Genomic DNA, 24,118 nt, shown 5'->3' on the forward strand with positions numbered 1-24,118 from the left:
AGGTGTCTTTTAATTTCATGGCTGCAGTCACCATCTGCAGTGATTTTTGGAGCCCAAGAAAATAGTCACGGTTTCCATCATTTCCCCATCTATTTGACATGAAGTGATGGGACCAAATGCCATGATCTTCATTTTTTGAATTTGAGTTTTAAGCCACCTTTTTCAGTCTTCTCTTTTACCTTCTTCAAGAGGATCTTTAGTTCATCTTTGCTTTTTGCCATAAGGGTGGTGTCATCTCCATATATGAGGTTATTAATATTCCTCCCAGAAATCTTGATTCCAGCTTGTGCTTCATCTAGCCCAGCATTTTGCATGATGTACTCTGCATATAAGTTAAATAAGAAGGGTGACAATATACAGCTCTTGACGTACTCCTTTCCCAATTTGGAACCAGTCTGTTGTTCCATGCCTGGTTCTAACTGTTGCTTCTTGATCTGCTACAGGTTTCACAGGAGGCAGGTAAGGTAGAGTGGTATTCCCATCTCTTTAAGAATTTTCCACAGTTCATTGTGATCCACACAGTAAAAGGCTTTAGCATTGTCAGTGAGGCAAAAGTAGAAGTCCTTCTGGAATTCTCTTGCTTTTTCTGTGATCCAACGGATGTTTGGTTTCCCAGGTGGCTCAGTGGTAAAAAATCTGCCTGCAGTTCAGGAGACTTAGGAGACATAGGTTCAATCCCTAGGTCAGGAAGATCCCCTGGAGGAGGAAATGGCAACCCACTCCACTACTCTTGCTTGGAACATTCCATGGACACAGGAGCCTGGTAGACTGTAGTCTATGGGGTTGCAAAGAGTCAGACACAACTGGGCACACATACACATGAGTTACAAAGTGAAAGACGTATACCATCTATATAGAAGGGACTTCCAAGATGAATTGTTTAATGAGATGATGAGATATCACATTAGGACTAAAAATAAACTTTTCTATTCCACTGATCAGAGGATGTGATGGTTGGATGGCATCACTGATTCAATAGACATGAACTTGGGCAAACTCCGGGAGATGGTGAGGGATAGGGAAGCCTGGCATGCTGCAGTCCACTGGGTCATGGCGAATCAGACACAACTTGCAACTGAACAACAACAATTCCACTGAAGTTCTTTTTGTAAAAAATAATTTTAATGGAGTATGGTTGCTTTACAGTGTTATGTTAGTTTCTGCTGTACAGCAAGGTGAATCAGCTATACATATACATATATCCCCTCTTTTTTGAATTTCCTCCCCATTTAGGTCACCACAGAGCACTGAGTAGAGTTCCCTGTGCTATACAGTAGGATAGTACTGTATATATGTCAATCCCAGTTGAAGTTCTTGTTTGTTTTGTTACTTCCAGAATTCTCATCACGACTCCCTCTTAGTCCTTGCTCAACGTTTTATATGTACTGATCCCTCTGCCTGAAAAGTATTTTCCCTCTCTTTTCTTGATTCAGTGTTAATGGTCATGCAAAACTTGGGTTGGTCATCACCTCCACCAGGAAGCTACCCTAGCATATTTTCCCCACTCCATTCTTAATTAGGTGTTCATGTTGTGGGCAATCAAAGCCTCTTGTTCTCACTTCCAGCTTCTTTTGTAGTCCCTCTTATACTGGGTTGCAGTATTCTCTTTACTTTTCCATGTCCCAATGACTGTGAACTCCAAGAATAAAAAGACAGGTCTCCAACTTTTGTGTTATTTTCCCATGTAACTACATCTGCAATAAAAGTATGTTGAAAGTGACTTAAATTTTATTACAAAGTGATCATAACCAAAACTGTATGGTACCAGCATAAAAACAGATATATAGACCAATGGAACAGAACAGAGAACCCAGAAATAAACCCATGCATTTATAGTGAATTGATAATCACCACAGAAGACTAGAATTGAGTTCTTTATATATCTATATATATATATGCTTTAAATGGAGCAGGCAATTGCACCCCACTCCAGTACTTTTGCCTGGAGAATCCCATGGATGGAGGAGCCTGGTAGGCTGCAGTCCATGGGGTCACTAGAGTCAGACACGACTGAGCGACTTCACTTTCAGTTTTCACTTTCATGCATTGGAGAAGGAAATGGCAACCCACTCCAGTGCTCTTGCCTGGAGAATCCCAGGGACGGGGAGCCTGGTGGGCTGCCGTCTATGGGGTCGCACAGAGTCAGGCATGACTGAAGCGACTTAGCAGCAGCAGCAGCATGCTTTAAATATATATATAAGTCTTGTTAAAAGCAACATGATAAATAAAGAAATTAAAAGCCCTTTCCTACCAACAAAACAGGAGGAAACAAGAGATTACATTTTCATATGCTGTATTGAGTTGATTTACTTTATAATATTTTTAAAGTTTTTTGCATCAGCTATCTCTTTAAAAAGACATTATCAACATAGCTTTCTCTCATATTGTATTAGTGCTCTCTTAAAATCCAAGCATTTCTTTTTAAGGCATCCTCAAGGATGAACATGGTTTAATTACAAGGAGAGAAACCAACAGAAATACTTTTGGCACAGAAAGTTTGCACTCTGCCAGAGTATAATTTATTCCTGGAGTCACATACTTAAGAGTGTATGTATATGTGTATATATATATATATATATATATATATATATATTCTCCTGTCAGAGCACATTGTTTACTATATCCCCATAAAGATGAAGAGAAGAAAGGTTAAATAACACACAAAGCCCATGATTTTCACATTTTGCAGAAAATTTAAGATGCGCATTCATCCATTCATTCGTTCGACTAACCTTTTGACTACAAATGCCACAATGGTGGGTTGGATTTCCTAGGAAGCCAGTTCTGAGATAGACATCATTGTGCAGGCTATTTACTAAGGAGTGCCTTTGAGATAAACACCTATTGAAGAGAGTAGAAAGGAAGTAGAAGTGGGCTGTGGAAGAGGTCAAGTTATGATATAGCCCAATGACAGCCTTGTCTAACCCCACAGGGATCTCTGAAGCTATAGTTCCCCTTCAGAGTTGCCATGCTGAAGGATGCCATCACTATGCCTGTATACTTCTAAATTAATTAATCCTTGTGTCTCAACTACCTTGTAAAAGGATGTGACCTTGAGCAAGGCAGTTCTATGTAGCTGAGGTGATTCCTGAAGGAGCTGACAACTGAAGGCCTCCCAATAGTAAGGGGAATAAATCCTTCACTGAAGAGGGATCTGGGTGGCATATCATCTTGTCCACCATAACTATGCACTATACCAGGGCTTGGAAACATGAAAATAGGCACAACTCTTACCCTTGGAAAAGTCAAATTCTGAAGGATAGATTGTCTTGGAAGCACACAAACAAAAATGTTTTGTTTTGTGGTTACGGTATTTAAGACGTTGTTACAAGCATTTCATATGTATTATCTCTTTTAATGCCTGCTGCTTCTGCTACTGCTGCTAAGTCGCTTCAGTCGTGTCTGACTCTGTGCGACCCCATAGATGGCAGCCCACCAGGCTCTCCCGTCCCTGGGATTCTCCAGGCAAGAACACTGGAGCGGGTTGCCATTTCCTTCTCCAACGCATGAAAGTGAAGTCCCTCAGTCGTGTCCGACACTTCGTGACCCCATGGACTGCAGCCTACCAGGCTCCTCCATCCATGGGATTTTCTAGGCAAGAGTACTGGAGTGGGGTGCCATCGCCTTCTTTGCTTTTAATGCCTACCAGGACCCAATGTGGGTGGTACTATTAATATCCCCATTTAACAGAACAGGGAAAAGAATCAGTGGTAAAATGACTTGCCCAAGGTTTAATAATAAGTGGCGATGGACCCAGGATTCAAACTTTTTCAGTTTGACTCAAGTATGATAAGTGGGAAAACAGTAGGGACTGTAGAAACACACACAAAAAAACAGGATCAACTTTGTCTGCAGAACTCTGTTTCAAAGAGTAGAATCAGGGCTTCCTTGGTGGTCCAGTGACCAAGAATCTGCCTGCCAATGCAGGAGACACAAATTCGATCCCTGGTCCAGGAAGATCCTACATGCCGCAGAGCAACAAAGCCCATGTGCTATAACTACTGAGCCCAAGCTCTAGAGCCTGCAAGCTGCGACTGCCAAACCTACGCAGCCTAGAGCCCATGCTCTGCAACAAGAGAAGCCCCCACAATCAGAAGCCCACACACCGCAACTACAGAGTAGCTCCCAATTGCCACAACTAGAGAAAGTCTGTGCACAGCAACCCAGACCCAGCAGAGGCAAAAATAAATAAATGAAATTTTATATTTATGTAAAAAGAGAAGAATCATTTCTAAAGTGATACAGAATTGGGATTAATATATACACTACTATATATAAAATAGGTAAACAATAAGAACTTACTGTATAACACAGGGAACTATACTCAGTATCTTATAATAATCTATGAAGGAAAAGAATCTGAAAAAGTACTTATATTATATATATTATAAATTATTTATATATACATTGTCTTATATATATTTATATTGAGTTGGCTAAAAAGTTCATTCACATTTTTCTGTAACATCTTGTTGGTCAACCCAGTATATATATATATATATATATATATATATATATATGTGACAAATCACTCTGCTGTACACTTGAAATTAACACATTGTAAATTAATTATACTTCAGTTCAAAATTAAAAAATAGAATGAGATGCAGACGATGCTAGTTTTTCATCTGACAAGGCCACACTCCTCAGCGTGGGCTTTTCCAGTGCACTTTATGACCTAGTTGTTCTAGCTCTTCACCCTTATCTCTTATTCATTGCTTATGGCCTCTCTCATCTCTCGCCCCCTCATTCACCCACACTGTCAGGTTGAAAAATGTGAAGTTTCAGTACCCAAATACAGTCATGCTGTCTTAAACTTATGAGCCTTTGCACATACAGTTCCTTCTTCCAGGAATGATTTTACCAGGATGATCTGTGATCATCCAACCAACTCCCATATATTCTTGAACACTTGGTTGAAGTGCTACCACCTCTCTGAAGCCTTCCTCAAGTTTTCCAGGTAGAGTAAAACACTTCCTCCTATTCCTGCCCCACTGTAGATTGTACATAATTTTACAATAGCCCATCGTGTTCTTTTATAATTATTAATATGCACTTCTACTTTTTTCACCTTAAAACAAGGATTATGTTTTAATTATCTTCAGATTTCTAGGTTCTAAGCCATTTCTGGAACGAAGTAGAACATTAATGGGCTTCCCAGGTGGCATTAGTAGTAAAGAACCCACCTACCAATGCAGGAGACAGAAAAGACATGGGTTCAATCCCTGGGTTGGGACGATCCCCTGGAGAAGGGCATGGCAACCCACTCCAGTGTTCTTGTCTGGAGAATCCCATGGACAGGGGAGTCTGGTAGGATACAGTCCATAGGGTCACAGAAAGTCAGACACAACTGAAGCACTCTAGCAGAGCACAGCACAGAACATTAATATATTTTTGAAATGAATGGATGAATAAGTCTTTCTGGACTCATAACTCCACTTTATCCCCCACCCCCAATCGGCCACCAAGTCTTGTGGCATCTGCCTCTTAGAAAATAATTCTGAATCTCTAATATTCCCTTCATTTCTGCAGGTAGTGCCTAGTTCAGTGCTTCATCATTTCAGGCCTAGACTATGTCAGCAGCGTCCTAAGTAGTTTTCTTGCCTTTAATCATGCTCCCTCCTCTCTCTGCTCAGGCTATCTTCTGCATGACTAGCAGAGTGATTTGTCTGAAACATAAATGGGATTACACCAATCTCTTAGCTAAATCCTTTCCGTGGATCCCAATGACACATAAGATAAATTTTATATTTTATGTTGCTTATATGGTCTGCTAGTTATTTGTCCCCTGCTGATCTCTGAAGCCTCATCTCTCATTATTCCCGTATATTCAGAGCCAGAATGATAACAAGTGGTACTCCCTGGATGGCTACTAATTTGGCACCCCATCAAGTTGATATTCTTTAAAGACATACTTCCTCAGCCATATTTTAAAGTGAGGATGGAAAGATATGAATTTTCTAATAATAAAATTTTTATGCTTCTTTATATTTAAGCTAAAGGATTTATGACATTAATTTATTCCATACAATTTCCAAATTCTGACAACCTCCTGGGAGGCATAGTGAACCATTTAACATGTAGCTACTGGATAAAATTTCTTATTCCAAATAAATAGTCTTATTCTTTGCTGCTGAATTTAGGTGACTGTCCTCTGACTGGTCTTGGGTTTAGTTGTGTCATCTGCCTGTAGTTGGAACCTGCAACTTGCATGTGTGTGTTGCAAAAACTGTTCAACCATGACAAGTCAGCACCACCAGGAATATTTTTATTTCTACTTGAAGTACTGAATATTTCAGTCAAAGGGGATCTGATTTCCATTTTGCAGTTATGTAAAAAACTGTAGATAGAAGCATGAATGAACTGGTGTCATTCGCTATTTAATATTTAACACTTAAGTGTTTTAGCACCCAGAATAGACTGACACCCTGTGCAGCCTGTCTTCCCTCCTCCTAAATCTGATTCTGCCCCTCACCAGCCCGCTTAAGCATACCATGTATGAGCAAGAACCCGTGACTGCCTAGAAAACTCCTATTCATCTTTTTATTCTCAGTCTGAGGGCCACCATCTCTACGAAACCTTCCCAAATTCCCCAGAAGATTTGTTTCCATTGTCTGTTATATATGTTGTTATTTGCTTTAGTCAATCACTTATCACACAGTATTCTTACTACTGGTTTACATTTGTCTTTTCTCTTAGGGCAAAAATATCTTTATAAAATATGAGTACAAACAACACACTCATTCTTCTTAAGGTATATTTATTGTAAGTAGGTTTTATGAAAAAGGACATGGATATCTGAAATTGGGCTGATACAAGATGACTGTACCCACATCCCAAATAATCTCACATGGGAGAGAAGTATGATCAAGTTGTAGGATAGGTTGCTGCTGCTGCTGCTGCTGCTAAGTCACGTCAGTCGTGTCCAACTCTGTGCGACCCCATAGACGGCAGCCCACCAGGCTCCCCCGTCCCTGGGATTCTCCAGGCAAGAACACTGGAGTGGGTTGCCATTTCCTTCTCCAATGCATGAAAGTGAAAAGTGAAAGTAAAGTCGCTCAGTCGTGTCCGACTCCTAGCGACCCCATGGACTGCAGCCTACCAGGCTCCTCCGTCCATGGGATTTTCCAGGCAAGAGTACTGGAGTGGGGTGCCACAGGCTAAATTAATTTGATAATTGAATTCCTTTTTTTAAAAAAACCCTATTGCCATCGCTCATGACACTAGTATCAGATTCGTTTGGGAAGTGCTACACTTCACTGTGATAGCAAATGTCACCTATGTATTTAGAAATCATAACTGTGTTTACAGAGGAAATATATGAAAACAAAACTTGCATGACTTTTACCCACTCATTTTCACTCATCAGTTTTACAAATAAATGGATAGTATGACTCAGAGTTCCTATGAGCCAGTTCACATTGTTAGTTGTTGACTTACTATTCCATTACAGAGGTATCAGATGGCCCTATTTCATACCAGGGGCACTGGCATTTCACTTCTGACTGGCTCTGACTGGGAAAATGTTTCTTTCTACCTTAGAAATACTACTCAAATATAATTATACATGAACAAAAAGACCTGCCAGTGATCTCACACCAATTTTGGAAACATCAGTGTAAGTCTTCTTAAACTAATCAGACTTTGTATGTAAAAGTCCTGATTACAAACTCTTTGGGGAAAAACACACTATTTACTATTACATATGGCTAAGCCATCATTCCTTGATCATTGTTATACTTTAAATGACCATTTTGTATTTCATTGCTCATCTTATTGGAGAACCCAGCCCACTTTGTCTGCATGTGATTAAAAGGCAGAGAAGATGGAGACATTAACTCATTAGTGTAGACCTATTTTTATATTTCCATATATGTATAATTTAAGATGGTTTGCATTTCTCTCACAACCTCAAAATAAATGTAACCCACACTAGCTGTTACTTTATTATAGGCAAGTGACATTACAGTTCCATCTGCTATTTAAAGTAAATGTATTAGAATAGAATTTTAATTCAGCCTGGCATAATAGTTAAAAGGATGGACTCTAGAACCTCACCATGTGGACCCTATCCCTTACTAGCCACGTGACATGGAACAAGTCACATATTCTCCCTGTGCTTTAAATTCCTCAACAACAGAATAAAGGTAATACTAGTCCCTCACAGAATTTTAGGTGGATTTAATGAACTAACACATATAAAGAACTTAGAATAGTAACTTAAACATAGTAATGTTATATAACTGGTAGCAGATGTATTAACTGCAAGCCTTCACCATACCTTTTTTTTTTGGCCACACCACACCGCATGCAGGAATTCCCTGATCAGGGTTCCAACTCCTGCCCTCTGCAGTGTCTTAAGCACTGAACCACCAGGAAGTCTGCCCTCAGCATACTTTTAACATGGCTATGTTCCTTGTGAATCTATACGTGTCTAACTATTAAGAAATGGACTGGCATCCTACCTATTCAACACTGCACTAGAGTTCCTAGCACTGTAAAACAACAACAACAAAGAAACAAGTTATTAGATTTGGAAAGGAAGAAAATAGGACTAGTATTAATTAAGACAAGTTTACCTACATAGAAAACCAAGAGAACAGAGTCAAAAAATTTTGGTACTAATAAGGGGGTTCAGATACACTGCTGAAAGTGATGTTGATGTAAAAAAAATTTATTGATATTTCTACACACTAGCAACAATTATAAATGCAGTCAAAGTGTTTAAGTATCATTTATACTGGCAACAAAAATCTTAGATACCTAGAAATAGTCCAATAAGAGTTGTGCAAGACCATTACATATAAAATTATAAAAATTTTTAATTGAAAGTTACCTGAAAAATCTAAATAAATGGAGAACATGAATAAGTGGTCATGGGAAGACTGAAAAGAGTAAGGATATTGGAGTTCCCTGGTGGTGCAGTGGATAAGAACCCAGCTGCCAATGCAGGGGACACAGGTTTGATCCCCGGTCCGGGAAGATTCCACATACCATGGGGTAACTGAGACGCTGCACCTCAACTACTGAAGCCAGTGCACCCTAGAGCCTGTGTTCCACAAGAGAAGCTGCTGCAATGAGGAGCACCACAACTAGAGAGCAGTCCCCGCTCACCACAGCTAGAGAAAGGCCATGCACAGCAACAGGGACCCAGGAAAGCCACAAATACATAAACAGAGTAAGGATACCAATTCTTGCCAACTTAACCTACAAATTCAATGTAATTCCAGTTATGAGAGTAAGTTGTGGGTCAAACTCCCAGGGCTCAAATTCCAATGCAGCCACTTACTATATGACCTTGGGCAGGTTACTTCACCATTCTGTACTTCAGTTATGTTGTCAAATGAACAGAGATAATGTATGGCCTTCCCTTTTGGGTTTTCTTGAAGAATTAAATAATAAATATATAAAGCACTTGAAGTATTCCTGGCACATTGTCAGATGCTCTAAAGATGTTACCTATCATTGTTGATGTTATATTAAGAACTACAGGTCCACAAAGACAAGAAACAAACACTTCAAGGAATAAGAAATAAAACTGTCCAATGCACATTTAAAACAATCTTTACTAATAATTGTAAAAGGCAATTAAAACTCTAAGTTAATTTCTCCAGTCATATTGGCAAAAATTAAAATGTGTTGGCAAGAATGTAAGGGAAACAAGTGTTTTTGAACACTGTGAGAATATAAATTGACACCATTTTATAGGAAAATATGACAGTAACTAACAAATTGTAAAGTGTATATACATTTTAAAGTTTATTGTGTGCATAATTTTTTGGTTTTTTACTTAATTAATTTATAAAGTTAGTCTTTGTGGCTGCAAGCAGGCTTTCTCTAGTTGCAGAGAATGGGGGCTACTCTTCATCGTGGTGCACAGGCTTCTTATTGCAGTGGCTTCTCTTGTTGCAGAGCACAGGCTCCACAGCGAGCAGGCTCAGTAGTTGTGGCACAGGGGCTTAGTTGTCCTGCGGCAGGTGGAATCTTCTGGGACCAGGGCTCAAACCCATGTCCCCTGCACTGGCAGGCGGATTCTTAACCACTGGGCCACAAGGGAAGTCGGTGCATAAGTTTGTGATTGAGCAATTTCATTTATGGCAATGTATCCTACAAAAACCATTATGTAAAGTACACTAAGATGGAAGGGTGTTTATTGTCATATTATCTGTAATATAAAAACCTGAAAAAGTCCTAAAGATCCATATTATTCAGTCAATGAAAATAAAGTGATGGTGCAAATTAAAACATGGAAAAATGTTCAAGCTAAATTCTCTGGACGAATATACAGAAATTGTTCACAGTGGTAAACTTGGAGGGTGTGAATAGAAAAGTTATGTAGGTTTACATACAGGTTATGTATGTTTATTTATGTTTAGAGTTTTATTTTCTATTTGAAGCATGTCTGAATTTCATAAAAACATTACAGGGTGAGAGCATCATTTTTATAGTACATTCTTCTAAGCTTTATTTAATTAACGTGGTTCCCACTGTTAAGCATGTTTCTCAGCTTGATATAACTATGTTAGGCTATCTTATTTGAAGAAGTACTAAAGACTTTCCCAATTCAGTAAGATAGAATGCTTAGATTTTAAACTTACAAAAACTTTGGAATGGTGATTCGTGAATGTTTCAGTTCTGCCTTTTCAGGTGCACGCTAAAACTGATTATATACTTCACCAGAGCCAAATGGCAAAGGTTTCAGTTCTCTGAATGCTTGAACACTTTTTGTTATTTCCCTATATATCCCTCCCAAGACAATGAAGAACCATACTCTTAGGCTTTCTTTAGTCAGCAAGGAATTTCCCCAGCAGTAGTAACTCTGGGGTGGTTTCAACATTAAAAAGCACCACTCTTGATACCTCAGTGTGGGGTTGTAAGGGGACCCTGTAAGACAAAACACTCTAATTGTAGAATGGGAACATTTATTTTTAGCACTTATAAACAGCCTTCCCAAAATGAACTTTCACTTTTCCTCATTCCCACAATCAGTTCTGACAGTCAACATGCCTGAAAAAGTGTCTTCTCCGAGCCTTTCATCACAGCCACTCTACTCAGTGGCTCATTCTGTTCTTTCTCTCCCACCCTTCACCATGCATGACCTATTATTTTGGATGTCTTATCTAAAATCCCTCCAATGTAATGTGACTATATTTAATATATAAGTCTCAGCGGATATGTGAATTGTCTCACTTTCTCCCTACAAATTTCCCTTATATGCAACTTTTCCATTCTTCCTCATTTTCACAATGTCACGTGGTTTTTCTCAGTTCTCTGTTTCTAGCCTGAAATCACTACCTTCATTCTCTCAAGGCTTTTGTGAATTAAATTTGCCTTACTAAGTATCCTATTCTTGTTTTAAATCTAGGGGGTTATGTTCAACTCAAAAAGTGTTACCTAGGCTTAGGTTTTTTCACTGCAGGTGGTGAGTGGCAAATATTCACATGCTGAAAATTTTTCTTGGGTGTTTGCATTCAGGAGCTACTATCTAAAACTGATGTGCTCACCCAGAGCAGGGAAGCACTGTTCGCCTTCATACTGAAGATTCAATCCAGTGCAACAGGAGGGGGAAAAGGCCTCCAGATCAGAAAGAGAGATGTAAAAATTATTCAGACTCCAAGATAGTGTATATAGAACACTTTATCAATCTTTTTTTTAAAGGCTTCAAAATCCAGTATTTGAATTTAGTATGTTGCAGTATACAAAGTCTATATACAAAAATAAATTTTATTTTTACATACTGGCAATGAATAATTACCAACTTAAATGAAAAATAGTAATTTTAAAGTAGTTATCAGGAAATATGAAATACATAGGGATAAATCTGACAAAAGGTATATAAAACTATATACCAAAAACTAAATATCACTGTGGATATAAACTAATGAAGATCTAAATAACTGATAATGAGGGGTAAAACAACTTATCTACAGAGAAAGAGGTTTTAGTAGATTGAACTGTGGTCCCACAAAAGATGTGTTACTCCTAACCCCCAGTAGCTGTCAGTGTGACTTTATTTGGATAAAACGTTCTTTGCAAATATAATTAAGTGAAGAATCTCAAGATGAGATCATCCTGGGTTATCTGGATGGGCCCTAAACCAAATGACAAATATCTTTGTAAAAATAAGAAAAGATACAGAATACACAAAGGAGATAACTAAAAGAAAAGGTCAGGAGAAAACAGAGGCAGAGATTGGAGTCATGACCCAATTCAAAGGTTAGAGCCACCAGACGACAAACAAAAGCAAGGAAGCATTCTGCCCCAGAGCCTTGGGGAAAAGAGCAGTCCTGCCAATACCTTGGTTTCAGACTTCTGGCCTCCAGGACAGTGAAAAAATAAATTTGTTCTAAGGCACTCAGTTTGTGGTAATTTGGCAACTCTAGGAAACTAATACACAGATACAAGAATTACAGTGGACATCTCATCAGAACCTATGCAGAAAAGAATGTGAAATGAAATATTTAATGTATTGAAAAAAAATAAATTCACGAAGCTAGAATTCTATATCCAGCAAAATTGTTCTTCAACAGTGAAGAGAAGATAAACTTTCTCACACAAACAAGAAACTGAGGGAATTCATTGCCCATACATGCATTTTGCAAAAAAAATAATGTTAAAAGTTCCTTGAACAGAAGGGAAAATAATACAGATCAAAACCTTAGATCTACATAAAGAAAGGAAGAGCATGAGAAAAGGGAAAATAAATAAAATGATTTATTTTTCCTATTCTTAAATGCTCTGATAACTGCCTACTAACAATGTACTGGGTGATTATAACATATACATAAAATATGAATATAATAGCAATGTCAGAAGGAATGGGTGGAAGGAATTGGGAATGCTCTATAATAAAATACATATATTATATATGAAGCAGCTTTGTGTTATTTGAAGGTAAATGTAAATGAATGAAAAATATTTAATATTATAAACTATGGAAACTGTTAATTAAAAAAACATTTGATATGTTTCATGGAGAAAAAGAAATAATATGTGATCTCACTTACATGTAGAATCTGAAAAAAAAAATGAACTCAAATAGAGTACAGATTGATGGTTGCTGGGGTAGGGTGGGGAAGGGGGATGTGGAAATGGGTGAAGGTGGTCAAAGAATACAAACTTTCAATTATAAGAGGAACAAGTTCTGGTAATATAATATACAGTATGGTAACTAGGTTCAGTTCAGTTCAGTTCACCGACTCGATGGACATGAGTTTGAGTGAACTCCAGGAGTTGGTGATGACCTGCATGGGGTCACAAAAAGTCAGACACGACTGAGCGACTGAACTCGAACTTGAACTTACCTGCTGAATATTTCTCTTCCTTTTCATCTTGTTTAGGTTGCTGTGTTTTTGGTGGCCTTTCTTTATGCTGGAAGTTTGTGGTTCCTCTTTATTATGGAGATTCCTCCCTGTGGGTGGGGTTGAATGAGTGGCTTGTCAAGGTTTCCTGGTTAGGGAAGCTTGTGCCTGTGTTCTGGTGTGAGGAGCTGGATCTCTTCTCTCTGGAGTTCAATGAAGTGTCTAGTAGTGAGTTTTGAGGTATCTATGGGTTTGGTGTGACTTATGGCCGCATGTATTTTAATGCTCAAGGTTATGTTCCTGTGTTGTTGGAGAATTAGCTTGGTATATCTTGCTCTGAAACTTGTTGGCTCTTGGGTGGAGCTTGGTTTTTGTGTTGGTATGGAGGCTTTTGGATGAGCTCTTGTCGATTAATGTTCCCTGGAGTCAGGAGTTTTCTGGTGTTCTCAAGTTTTGGATTTAAGCCTCCTGCCTCTGGCTTTCAGTCTTATTCTTACAGTAGCCTCTAGACTTCTCCATCTATACAGCACTGATGATAAAACATCTAGATTAATGGTGAAAAGATTCTCCACAGTGAGGGACACCCAGAGAGAGGTTCACAGAGTTATGTGGAGAAGAGAAGAGGGAGGAGGGAGATAGAGGTGACCAGGAGCAGAAGAGGGGGAGTCAAAAGGAGAGAGACAGATCCAGCCAGTAATCAGTTCCCTAAGTGTTCTTCACAGCCTGGAACACCCAAAGACATTCATAGAGTTTGGTAGAGAAGAGAAGGGGGAGGGAGGAGATAGAAGTGACCTGGGGGAGAAAAAAGAGAGTCAAGAGAAGAGAGAACAATCAAGCCAGTAATCACACTCCTAAGTAAAAATGGGTACCAAAGATTGGATTCTTAAAGGTACAGAATTGATAACAAATACCAAAAAGCAAAGATTAAAAATCTAGAGTAGAGGTTAGACTCTCAAAAATACAATATTAAAAAAAATCATAAAAATTATTTTTAAAAATGCATCAAATTTGCTTTAAAAATGGGGTCTTTTTTGCAAGGTAATAGTTATAAAAACAAAAATTAAAGGAATAATAAAGAACTTTAAAATTTTAAAAATTAAAAATTAGGAAATGATAATAGTAAAATATATATAGGAATTTCTCTGGAGCTGTTGAGGACAGTGTGGGGTCACTTTAGTTTCAGATAGTTCCTTGTTCCAGCTTATACTTCTCAAGGCCCCTTCCAATGTAGTCAATGTCAACTACAGGGTTTTAATCTGTTGCACCTGTCACTTCCAAAGCAGTTCCCTGTTCTTTGTTTATTTTAGCTTCCTCTGTTTGCAAGTCTCTTCAGTGTCTAATTTCCACCCTGACACAAGGGGGTGAAGGTGGTCACTTATTTAGTCTCACTTGTTCAGGTGTGCTGTGGGGAGGGAGGAACACTGTGTGTGGAGAGAGCTCGTAGTGTATGGACCACACTCGGTTTGCCCCAGCTCATGGCATGTGTGCTTTCCCGGTCTACACTGCTCAGGCTCCAGGTTGTTCTGCAGGGGAACCATCTAAAGCGGGCCCTGGGTTGCATGCACTTCCCAGGTCTAAGCCGCTCAGGTTCAGGTTTTCAGGTACTCCACAAAGGCACAGACTTGGTTAGGCCTGCGTTTTGTGCCCTTCCCAGGTCTGAGCAGCTCAGGCGTCCAGGTGCTTGGTGAGCACACTCTCCCAGGTGGGCTGTGCGTCTTATCACCTCCGCGGTCCCAACCCCTTGGTTTCCTGGGTGCACAGTGAGAGCGCCGTCTCAGGTGTGCCATGGGGAACTGATCTCTGAGTGTGAACCTCCTGGCAGATGTCAACCATCCAGGATCCCAGGAAAACTTGGTTAGCAACTGGGAGCCTGCTCACAGTTTAGTGGAGGATGCCATCTCTGGGGCCGAGACTGCCCCTCACTTTCTGGGTCTGGCTGTTGCCCACTTGCCTCCCTGCCTCCAGCGGGGGAGGGACTGGTCTGCAGTTGGCTAGCTCTCCTCTGGTGTTCACTCAATCCTTTGTTCTGTGAACGGGCCAGGCTGTGCCTTAGAGCTTTTTGCAGGAAAGTTCTCTCTCTCTTTCTATCTCTCTCTCTGGCAATCCCACAGTTTGGGTTGCTATCTCATGTTAGCTCCCTCAGATTGTCCTCAGGGCAATCAGGCCCCATCCTTACCCTAAGCATGCAGCCACGCCTCCTTGTTCAGCCCCTGCTCGCTGCTGGTGGATGCGAGCATCTGGGCTACTTCTTCTCTGGGAGGTGCGGTTAGGTGCCTAATCTGTGGGGTATTTTTTTTTTTCCTCCCAGTCATGTTGCCCTCTGGGATTCCAAAACTCCCCCACAGACTCCCCGGTGAGAGGGTTTCCTGGTGCTTGGAAACTTCTCCTTCATGACTTCCTTCCCGGAATGGGTCTCCATCCCTAACTCTTTTGTCTCTCTTTTTATCTTTTATATTTTATCCTACCTCCTTTCAATGAGAATGGGCTGCCTTTCTAGGTGCCTGGTGTCCTCTGCCAGTTCAGAAGTTGTTTTGTGGAATTTGCTCAGTGTTCAAATGATTTTTCGATGAATTTGTGGGGGAGAAAATGGTCTCCCGGTCCTATTCCTCAGCCATCTTAGGACTGTCCTGAATGTTGAATTTTAAGCCAGCTTTTTCACTCTCCTATTTCACCTTCATTAAGAGGCTCTTTAGTTCTTCTTCGCTTTCTGCCATAAGGATGGTGTCATCTGCATATCTGAGGTTATTGATATTTCTCCCAGCAGTCTTGATTCCAGCTTGTGCTTCATCCAGCCTGGCTTTTCACATGATGTACTCTGCATATAAACTAAATAAGCAGGGTGACAATATACAGCCTTGATGTATTCCTTTCCCAATTTGAAACCAGTCCGTTGCCCCATGCCCAGTTCTGTCTGTTTCTTCTTGACCTGTATACAGGTTTCACAGGAGGCAAGTAAGGTGGTCTGATATTCCCATCTCTTGAAGAATTTTCCAGTTTGTTGTGATCCACACAGTCAAAGGCTTTACTGTAGTCAATGAAGCAGAAGTAAGATATAGATCAATTAAAAGAGGGGATGAAGTGGAATCATATTAAATTCTCAAATAAAAGCAGAGAAGGCAGAAAAAGTGGAGGAAATGTAGAATAAATGAAACAAATAGAAAACAGTTACAAATATATTAATAGTAAACATTAATCCAACTATATCAACAATCACTTTAAATGTGAATGATCTATATATACAAGTTAAAAGACACAGATAGACAAAGTGATATAAAACAATATTCAATCACATTTTGTCTACAAGAAATTCATTTTAAAGATAAAAATTCAGGTAGGCTAAAAGTAAAGATATGGAAAAAATTTTTTTTGTTTGGTTTTTGTTTTTGACTCTAGGACAAGGAAGTCATTAGGGATACAGAGAGGCATAACATAGTGAAAAATAAGTCAATTTTCTAAGAAAATATAGAAATGTTAAATGCATATGCAACTAAAAACAAAGTATCAGAATATATGAAGCAAAATCTGATAGAGATTAAAGGAGAAATAGGCAAATCTACTTTTTTATTTGGAGACTTCACTACCACTCTGGAAGTAATTGATAGATCAAAAAGGCAGAAAATCAGTAGAAAAACAGGTGACTTGAAGCGCACTATCAATCAACTCGATCTACTTGACATTTATGAAATACTCCATCCAACAACAACAGAATATATATTACTCTCAAGTGACATAAAACATTTATCAAGATAGAACAAATTCAGAACCATTAAACATACCTAAAAGAATAGAAATTATACTAAGTTTGTTCACAAACCGCAGTGGAATTAAACTGAAAATCAGTAACAAGAAGGTAGTTAGAGTATCTCTGAAATATTTAGAAATGAAATAACATACTTCTAAATAATTTGTAAGTTAAAGAGAAAAGCCCAAAGAGATTTAAAATATATATTTTAACCTAAATAAAAATGGAAGTATAACTTAACAAAACTGTAAAGAAAGCAGAGAGAAAAATAGAGTAAAAAAAAAAATCAATGAAATTGAAAACAGGAAAACAATAGATAACATCAAGGAAACACAAAATTGGTTTTTTGGAAAGATCAATAAAATTAATAAACTTCTAGTTGGGCTAGCCAAGAGAAAAGAAGACAGAATTACAAATATCAGAAATGAAGTAGGAAGCATCACTTCTGATTCCATGGACATTAAAAGGGAAATAATGAAATACATTCACATGTATTCTACACCTGGCAAAGCTCTCCTTCAGAAATGAAGAAGCAATATAGACTTTCTCAGACCAAAAAAAGGTGAGGGAGCTCATCACCACTAGACCTGCCTTACAAGAAATAGTAAAGGCAGTTCTTCAAGTTGAAATGATATAATCATATACACAGAAAACTGTAAAACCTCAGCAACAACAACAAAACTGTTAGAAATAATGAACGAATTCAGTAAAGTTGTTCCAGGACGACAGGCTTGGGTGGCTGTCTTCCACAGTTGATTTGATATGGACAGACTCTGGCCCACAGAGGGAGAAGGCTAACTTAGTGATAGGAGTCAAGGTGATGATCCTAAGAGAGGACTAAAAACTCCCACCACAGAAAAAAACTGGTCCCCAGGCCCATCCTACCCCAGCTGTTAGCCTTGGGAGACCTTGGGAGATAGTCAGATGTGGCAGACTCTTGCCTTCCACCAGCAAAAGAGATAAATTTACATGGAGGTGAGGGCTTTGATCTGAGGGAGCACTCAGGTCAACCAAGGAAGGACTCCCAGACCCTGCCAGTACCCTTATGGAGGGCTGAATTATCTGCCCATCCCAAACAGAGGGTTCCCACAGAAACATACCCAAGACCCCAAGCAGGAATGTCAGGAAAAGGTGCCACCACCCTACCCATTTAATTTCTGCAATAGGCATCTTGGGCAAGAAGGGCCTTCTGAAGGCAGGGGATGCAGGCCTAGGAGAAGATGAGGGTGACCCCAACCCAGAACACACAGGGAGCCATACAGAGCCCCCTGACCCTGCAATCAGCTCTGATGAACCCCCACACAAGTCTGTCAGGTGGAGGCTCCCCTTTCCTCCCTTCTTGGGGAGGGAAGGCTCCTTATCTGAAGGGTGAGGCATCAGGTGGACCCAGGCAGGGCGCTCACAGAGTGCCGCGGTCAAGGTGAAACCTGTGGGGTTTTCCCGGCAAGGTGCCTCTGAGGGGCAGCAGACGAAGAAGTCCAGGCCCCGCCAGAGGTTAGTTGGATTCAAAGTGAGTATTCAGAGCGAGGAGAGCAGGCCCGCTCAGCCCCTGGCTCTGGCATGCTCTGCCCCTGCCTTCGTCCCTGGGAGACCTCAGGCAAGGGTTCTGGATGTGTCTCAACTTCCACCCCAGGGAACTGAGGCACAGTGGCATTGTCGGTGGGGGACTCAGGGTGGGAGACGTGGAGGTAAGGATGCAGAGGATCCTGCCCTGTGAGGCTGAGAGGAACTCCATGGGGACCCAGGGGCCCATGATGCCCTAGCTCCCAGGGCTAGGGAGTGCTGCACCCCTCTTTGTCTTCTGACTTCTGTCTCTGGCACCTCAGGGCAATGGTGGTTGCAGGATGAAGGAACGGTGGGCTCCAGGTGGGCTGAGAGGTCGAGGAGACCCAGAGAGACCTGCTCTTGTCTACCGTCAGAGGCCCAGGGAGGCACCTCCATCCTCCAGACACCTCCCCACTCCCCGGCGGCTCAGACATGGTGGTCTTCGCCCCACAGAAACCCTCTCTAGTCCGAGGAAAGGAGTGTTTCTACCCGACAGGAACCCCGACGCAGAGAGAGTTGTGCAGACACTGCCCTGTCCCTGCTGCCGGCCCCAGAGACCCCACAGGCCTGTCTGGCAGATTCTTGGCCTCTGGCCTTTTCCGTAGTCCCTGTGAGGTGGCTGCCGTGGTCTGAGAGGTTCACCCTCCGGTCAGCAGAGGGAGGAGCCCCAGCCTTAGCAGGAGTGGAGACAAGGACTCCAAAGGTAGGAGAGGGAAGCCCTTCCACTGTGGAGAGATGGATCTCCGGCCTCGTCCCATTCCTGCCATCAGCCACAGTAGACTCCCAAATAGGGTTGCTTCAGTGCCCTGTGCTGCCCACCCCGCTACCCTGGCTCCGCTCCCTTGTCTGGTCTCTGGGAGGCAGAGCTTGGGCCTCAAGGGTGCAGCTGCAGGTGAGAAGGGGAAGAATGCACCCCCCCCCATCTGCTGGTTTTGCAAAGCTCAGTGCAGCAGAGGGATGAGTCTCAGGCTCTGCCAGGGGTTTACTGGAGGAGTGGACCCGCTACTGAAGAACGGATGGGGCCCACGCCTCCCTGCCCCTGCTCTCAGCCATCAGGGACCCAGGGTGTGTGGTTGAGTGTGGTGCCCCTTCACTTTCTCCTCTGCTGTCTCAGGGAAGTGAGACCTTAGTTTCAGGAGGGTTACCTCATGTCAGCAGAGGGAGGAGTTACAAGTCTCAACATAAGGACTCCCGTGAACCCCCTGTTACAGGAGAGTTGGCTCCCCAGAGTTAATCCAGCTCTTATGTCACCCCAGGGAGGCTCTGGGCAGGTGTGGCCAAATGTGGCACCTCCCTCACTTCCTCCTCTTGGTCTGAGGAATGTGAACTATTGTTCTGAGAGTTTTGTCTCAGAGCAGCAGAGGGGTGGGTGCAGGCCTGCCTGGACAGGAGAAAGATGAGGCCTCTCAGTTGGCATTAATGGGACCATCCACCTTGGAACAGTGAAGACATCACAAAGTCTGGCCTTCCCCGTCCTGTCAGCACTCTGAGTTGGGGGCAGGACTGTAATTGCAGCTGCAGCCTGAGGTGTCCCTTAGCTCCTCTTATAGGGATTCACATCATCCTGGGGGTGAGGACCATGGTCTGAAATGTGTGTCCTCAGGTAAGCTGAGCAGAAGAAGCCCAGACAGGGCCAGGAGTCAGTCAAGGTGATGTCCCTGAATGTCTGCCACACCAGAACAGAGGGGACACCACAGTGCCCAACCTTGCACACTCTGCTGTCTTGCCTGGAATCTGCAGGCTAAGCCGGCTGGTTGCACCCTGAGGAGCTTTCTTGGGATTCTTAGGGCACAGATCAGTCAGGAAGACAGGAGACCACACCCCTACCCAGAGCACTATCTAAGGGAAGATCTGTTAAGATAGCCTTGGTCAGAGCTGACAGGGTTGAGTTTCTCACACTCTTCCTCTCTTCCTCAGATCAATTAGCTCTAATCACCACCTCCTGCCTACGCCTCTGCCTGCCACCCTCAACAGCATCACCATGCCTCACAGTCAGAAGAGTCAGAGCCACAAGCTTCAAGTAGGCCTTCAGGCTGAAAAAGAGGCTCAGGGCCTGGTGGGTTCACAGGTTCCTGTAGCTGAGGAGAAGAAGGCCACTGCCTCCTTGCTCTCTTCTTTGATCCAAGGCACCCCAGAGGTTGTGCCTACTGCTGGGGCACAGAGTGTTCCCCAGAGTTCTCAGGGGGCCTGCTTCTCCTCCACTACCATCGAAGCCATTCCACTGAGCAAATCAAATGAGGGCAGCAGCCAAGAAGAGAGTCCAAGCAGCTTCCAGGCTCCCATGTTCTTGCTCAGTGATGTGCTAAACAAGAAGTTGGCTCAATTGGTACAGTTGATGAGGGTCAAATATGTAACAAAGGAGCCCGTCACAAAGGCAGAAATACTGGAGAATGTCATGAAAGAGCATGAGGATCACTTCCCTGTGATCTTCAGCAAAGCCTGTGAATGCATGGAGATTGTCTTCGGCATTGAAGCAAAGGAAGTGGACCCAACCAGCCACTCCTATGTGCTCCAGAAGACACTAGGTCTCACCTACGATGGGATGCTGAATGACGGCCAGAGCATGCCCAAGACCGGCTTCCTGATATATATCCTTGGTGTGATCTTCATGGAGGGCAACCGTGCTACTGAGGAGAGAATCTGGAAAGTGCTAAATATGATTGGGGTGTGTGCTGGGCAGAAGGATTTCATCTACGGGGAGCCCAAGAAGCTCATCACCAAAGATTTGGTGGAGGAAAAGTATCTGGAGTACCATCAGGTGCCCAACAGTGATCCTCCATGCTATGAATTCCAGTGGGGTCCAAGGGCCCATGCTGAAACCAGCAAGATGAAAATCCTGAAGTTTTTTTCCAAGGTCAATGGGGTTGACCCCACTTCCTTCCCATACTGGTATGAGGAAGCTTTGAGAGATGAGAAAGAGAGAGCTGCCGCTGGGGATGCTAATTCTGCCATGGCCAGCGTCTAGGTTCATAAATGACATTGGTCACATACTTATTGTCCTCTGTCCAATTTTAGAATAAGTATTTTTCTATTCTGTTAAACCTGGCATTGGAATAGGAATTTCCTTAGAAACCTGCAAAAGCCCAACAGTAAAATAGATGGGATCAAGAAACAAGAAAAACATGTAAAAGGCAGTTATCCTAAGAATCCTATATCTCTTTTTGTCTGCTGTTTTGTAAAGTTAAAGATATACACTTAGATTTGCTTGGCTAATTAAACAATGTATGAGAAGTTAAATTCTAATAAATAAGAGTCCTGGCTCACTGGCTTATTTATGCTTATAGGTGGGTCTTAGAGGTGAAAGAAAAGCCTAGAATGGAAAATTGCCCCGGCAGTTCCTCTGGGATCACGGAGAAACAGAGCCCACTCTCCACCTGGAGAAGGTGTGGAAGATGTCCTGCCCTCTGTCGCCACACCACTAAATACAGTGTACAAACTCGGTGTTCTGTACACATCACCTAAAAGGATTTCCTGAGAAAAGGCTGATATTTCTTTGAAGCAGTGCCCATAGGCTGGCACTTTTTCCATACTGGGAGAAACAGAGCCCATGGCACTGAAAAGACATTTAATTATTAATAAGTTATCATTAGTGTAATTTGGCCAACCCTAAGCAAGGGCTAGATCTTTGCTAGGGGTGAAATGGATGAAAATAGTCCTTTGGATGGAAGAGCCGTTGGGAGGAAGGAAAGGGTTAGTCCTTGACTCAAATTCTGGGGGTTTTGAGTTGCATTCAGCTGGGGAAGACCTCCTAATATCCAAATTAAAGATTATACCTACTATCAAGGAAAATTTACTGAGTTTTGTTTACAAAGCAACATTTGAGGCTCACTTGTTTTATGTCTTAGAGTGTTGTATATTCTCTGAGATGCCATGGAGCGCACTCATGAGCGTGAGCGCGCGCGCGCACACACACACACACACACACAATCCCAGGAGAATGATAGAGTTTAGGGTCAAAATCATATTAGAATTACTGTTATTATTAAAGGTCCATTAAATGCCAGGCCATGTGCTTGACAGTCCCACAAGTCAGGGCTTGTTAAACCCACTTCACAAATGAAGAACCTAAGGCTCATATTGGCCACTTGTCCATGGACCCAGTATCACATATCCAGTAAGTGAAAAAGCTGGGACTGGATTCCTGGTCTGAATTCACTGAGATCCAGGCTCTCTCCACTCCTCCTAGCCTGAGGCAGACCTTTTGTCTCTTAGTTCATTTCTCTTCCCAGTACTGCATCATGGCAACAGAAAGAAGGGCCCTGTGGCCAAGGTACTAAAAGCAGGACTAAAGAAGGTGATGATGAGAATTAAACTGGATTTCTGGATTGTGTGTTGCCTTAATTTACCTCTGGTCCTTGTGCCTGAGCCCCAGGGCTCCTTGAAAGCTGACTGTGCCTAGGTGCTGACACTTTGTCCTGGGGTCTGGCACTTTCTTGCATTACACACCCTTCCAGTGGTCTTCCTTCATGTGCACTTATGTCCAACTCTGGAATGTGGCCTGCTAATCAGCTTATCACGTCCTCTTCTCTGAAGACTGTGCCCTGCTCCCAGTGGAACAGCCCCAAATATATCAACATTATTGTAATTTGTGTCTCCCCTTTTCTCATTAGGTTAAGCAGAAAATCAATTTAATTTCTCACCCATATAAAGACGGATTTAGGCAGTGAAGTCCTGAGTAAAGGGATTCCTCAGGGCAGGATTTAATGTCAGCAGGACCTTTCCCCTTTGTTTCAAGAAGCAAGCAATGAGCTAGAATGACCAGGAGCCAGGGATAAAGATTAGACAGGACACAATCAGTCAGTGAGCGTCGTTGAGAGCATCCTGGCAAGAGCAATTGCCAGAGTCCAGAAAATAGACCACCTACAAAACCAAGTCAGAAGAGGCCCAGGCAGGCTGGTGGGGCTCTCTGAGCCCGGGAACCTGGGTGGGTGGTACTGAATGCCTTGTAAGAATAGGCTGGACACTGTTTACAATAGCCAGGGCATGGAAGCAACCTAGATGTCCATCGGCAGATGAATGGATAAGAAAGCTGTGCTACGTATACACAATGGAATATTAATCAGCTATTAAAAAGACTGAATTTGAATCAGTTCTCATGAGGTGGATGAAACCAGAGCCTATTATACAGAGTGAAGTAAGTCAGAAAGAAAAACACCAATACAGTATACTAACGCATATATATGGAACTTAGAAAGATGGTAACGATGACCCTATATGCGGGATAGCAAAAGAGACACAGATGTAAAGAACAGACTTTTGGACTCTGTGGGAGAAGGCAAGGCTGGGATGATTTGAGAGAATAGCATTGAAACATGCATATTATCATATGTGAAATAGATCGCCAGTCCAGGTTCAATGCATGAGACAGGGTGCTCAGGGCTGGTGCACTGGGATGACCCAGAGGAATGGAATCAGGAAGGAGGTGGGAGGAGGGTTCTGGGTGGGGAACACATGTACACTCATGGCTGATTCATGTCAATGTATGGCAAAAACCACTACAATATTGTAAAGTAATTAGCCTCCAATTAAA

At 41.9% G+C, this 24,118-nt stretch overlaps 1 protein-coding gene across 1 annotated transcript in view; it reads left to right on the plus strand.

Moving 5' to 3' along the window:
* The window catches only part of LOC133243139 (putative MAGE domain-containing protein MAGEA13P), an 83,905-nt gene extending 62,058 nt beyond the window's left edge, over positions 1 to 21,847 (plus strand). The window contains exon 2 of the mRNA XM_061409669.1: positions 20,506 to 21,847. Coding sequence (XP_061265653.1) covers positions 20,570 to 21,553 — 984 coding nt within the window. The 5' untranslated portion in view covers positions 20,506 to 20,569 and the 3' untranslated portion in view covers positions 21,554 to 21,847. The remainder of the gene's footprint in view (positions 1 to 20,505) is intronic.
* Positions 21,848 to 24,118: the final 2,271 nt, after the last annotated feature.

The sequence above is a fragment of the Bos javanicus genome, chromosome X (assembly GCF_032452875.1).
Source record: "Bos javanicus breed banteng chromosome X, ARS-OSU_banteng_1.0, whole genome shotgun sequence".
NCBI lineage: Eukaryota > Metazoa > Chordata > Mammalia > Artiodactyla > Bovidae > Bos > Bos javanicus.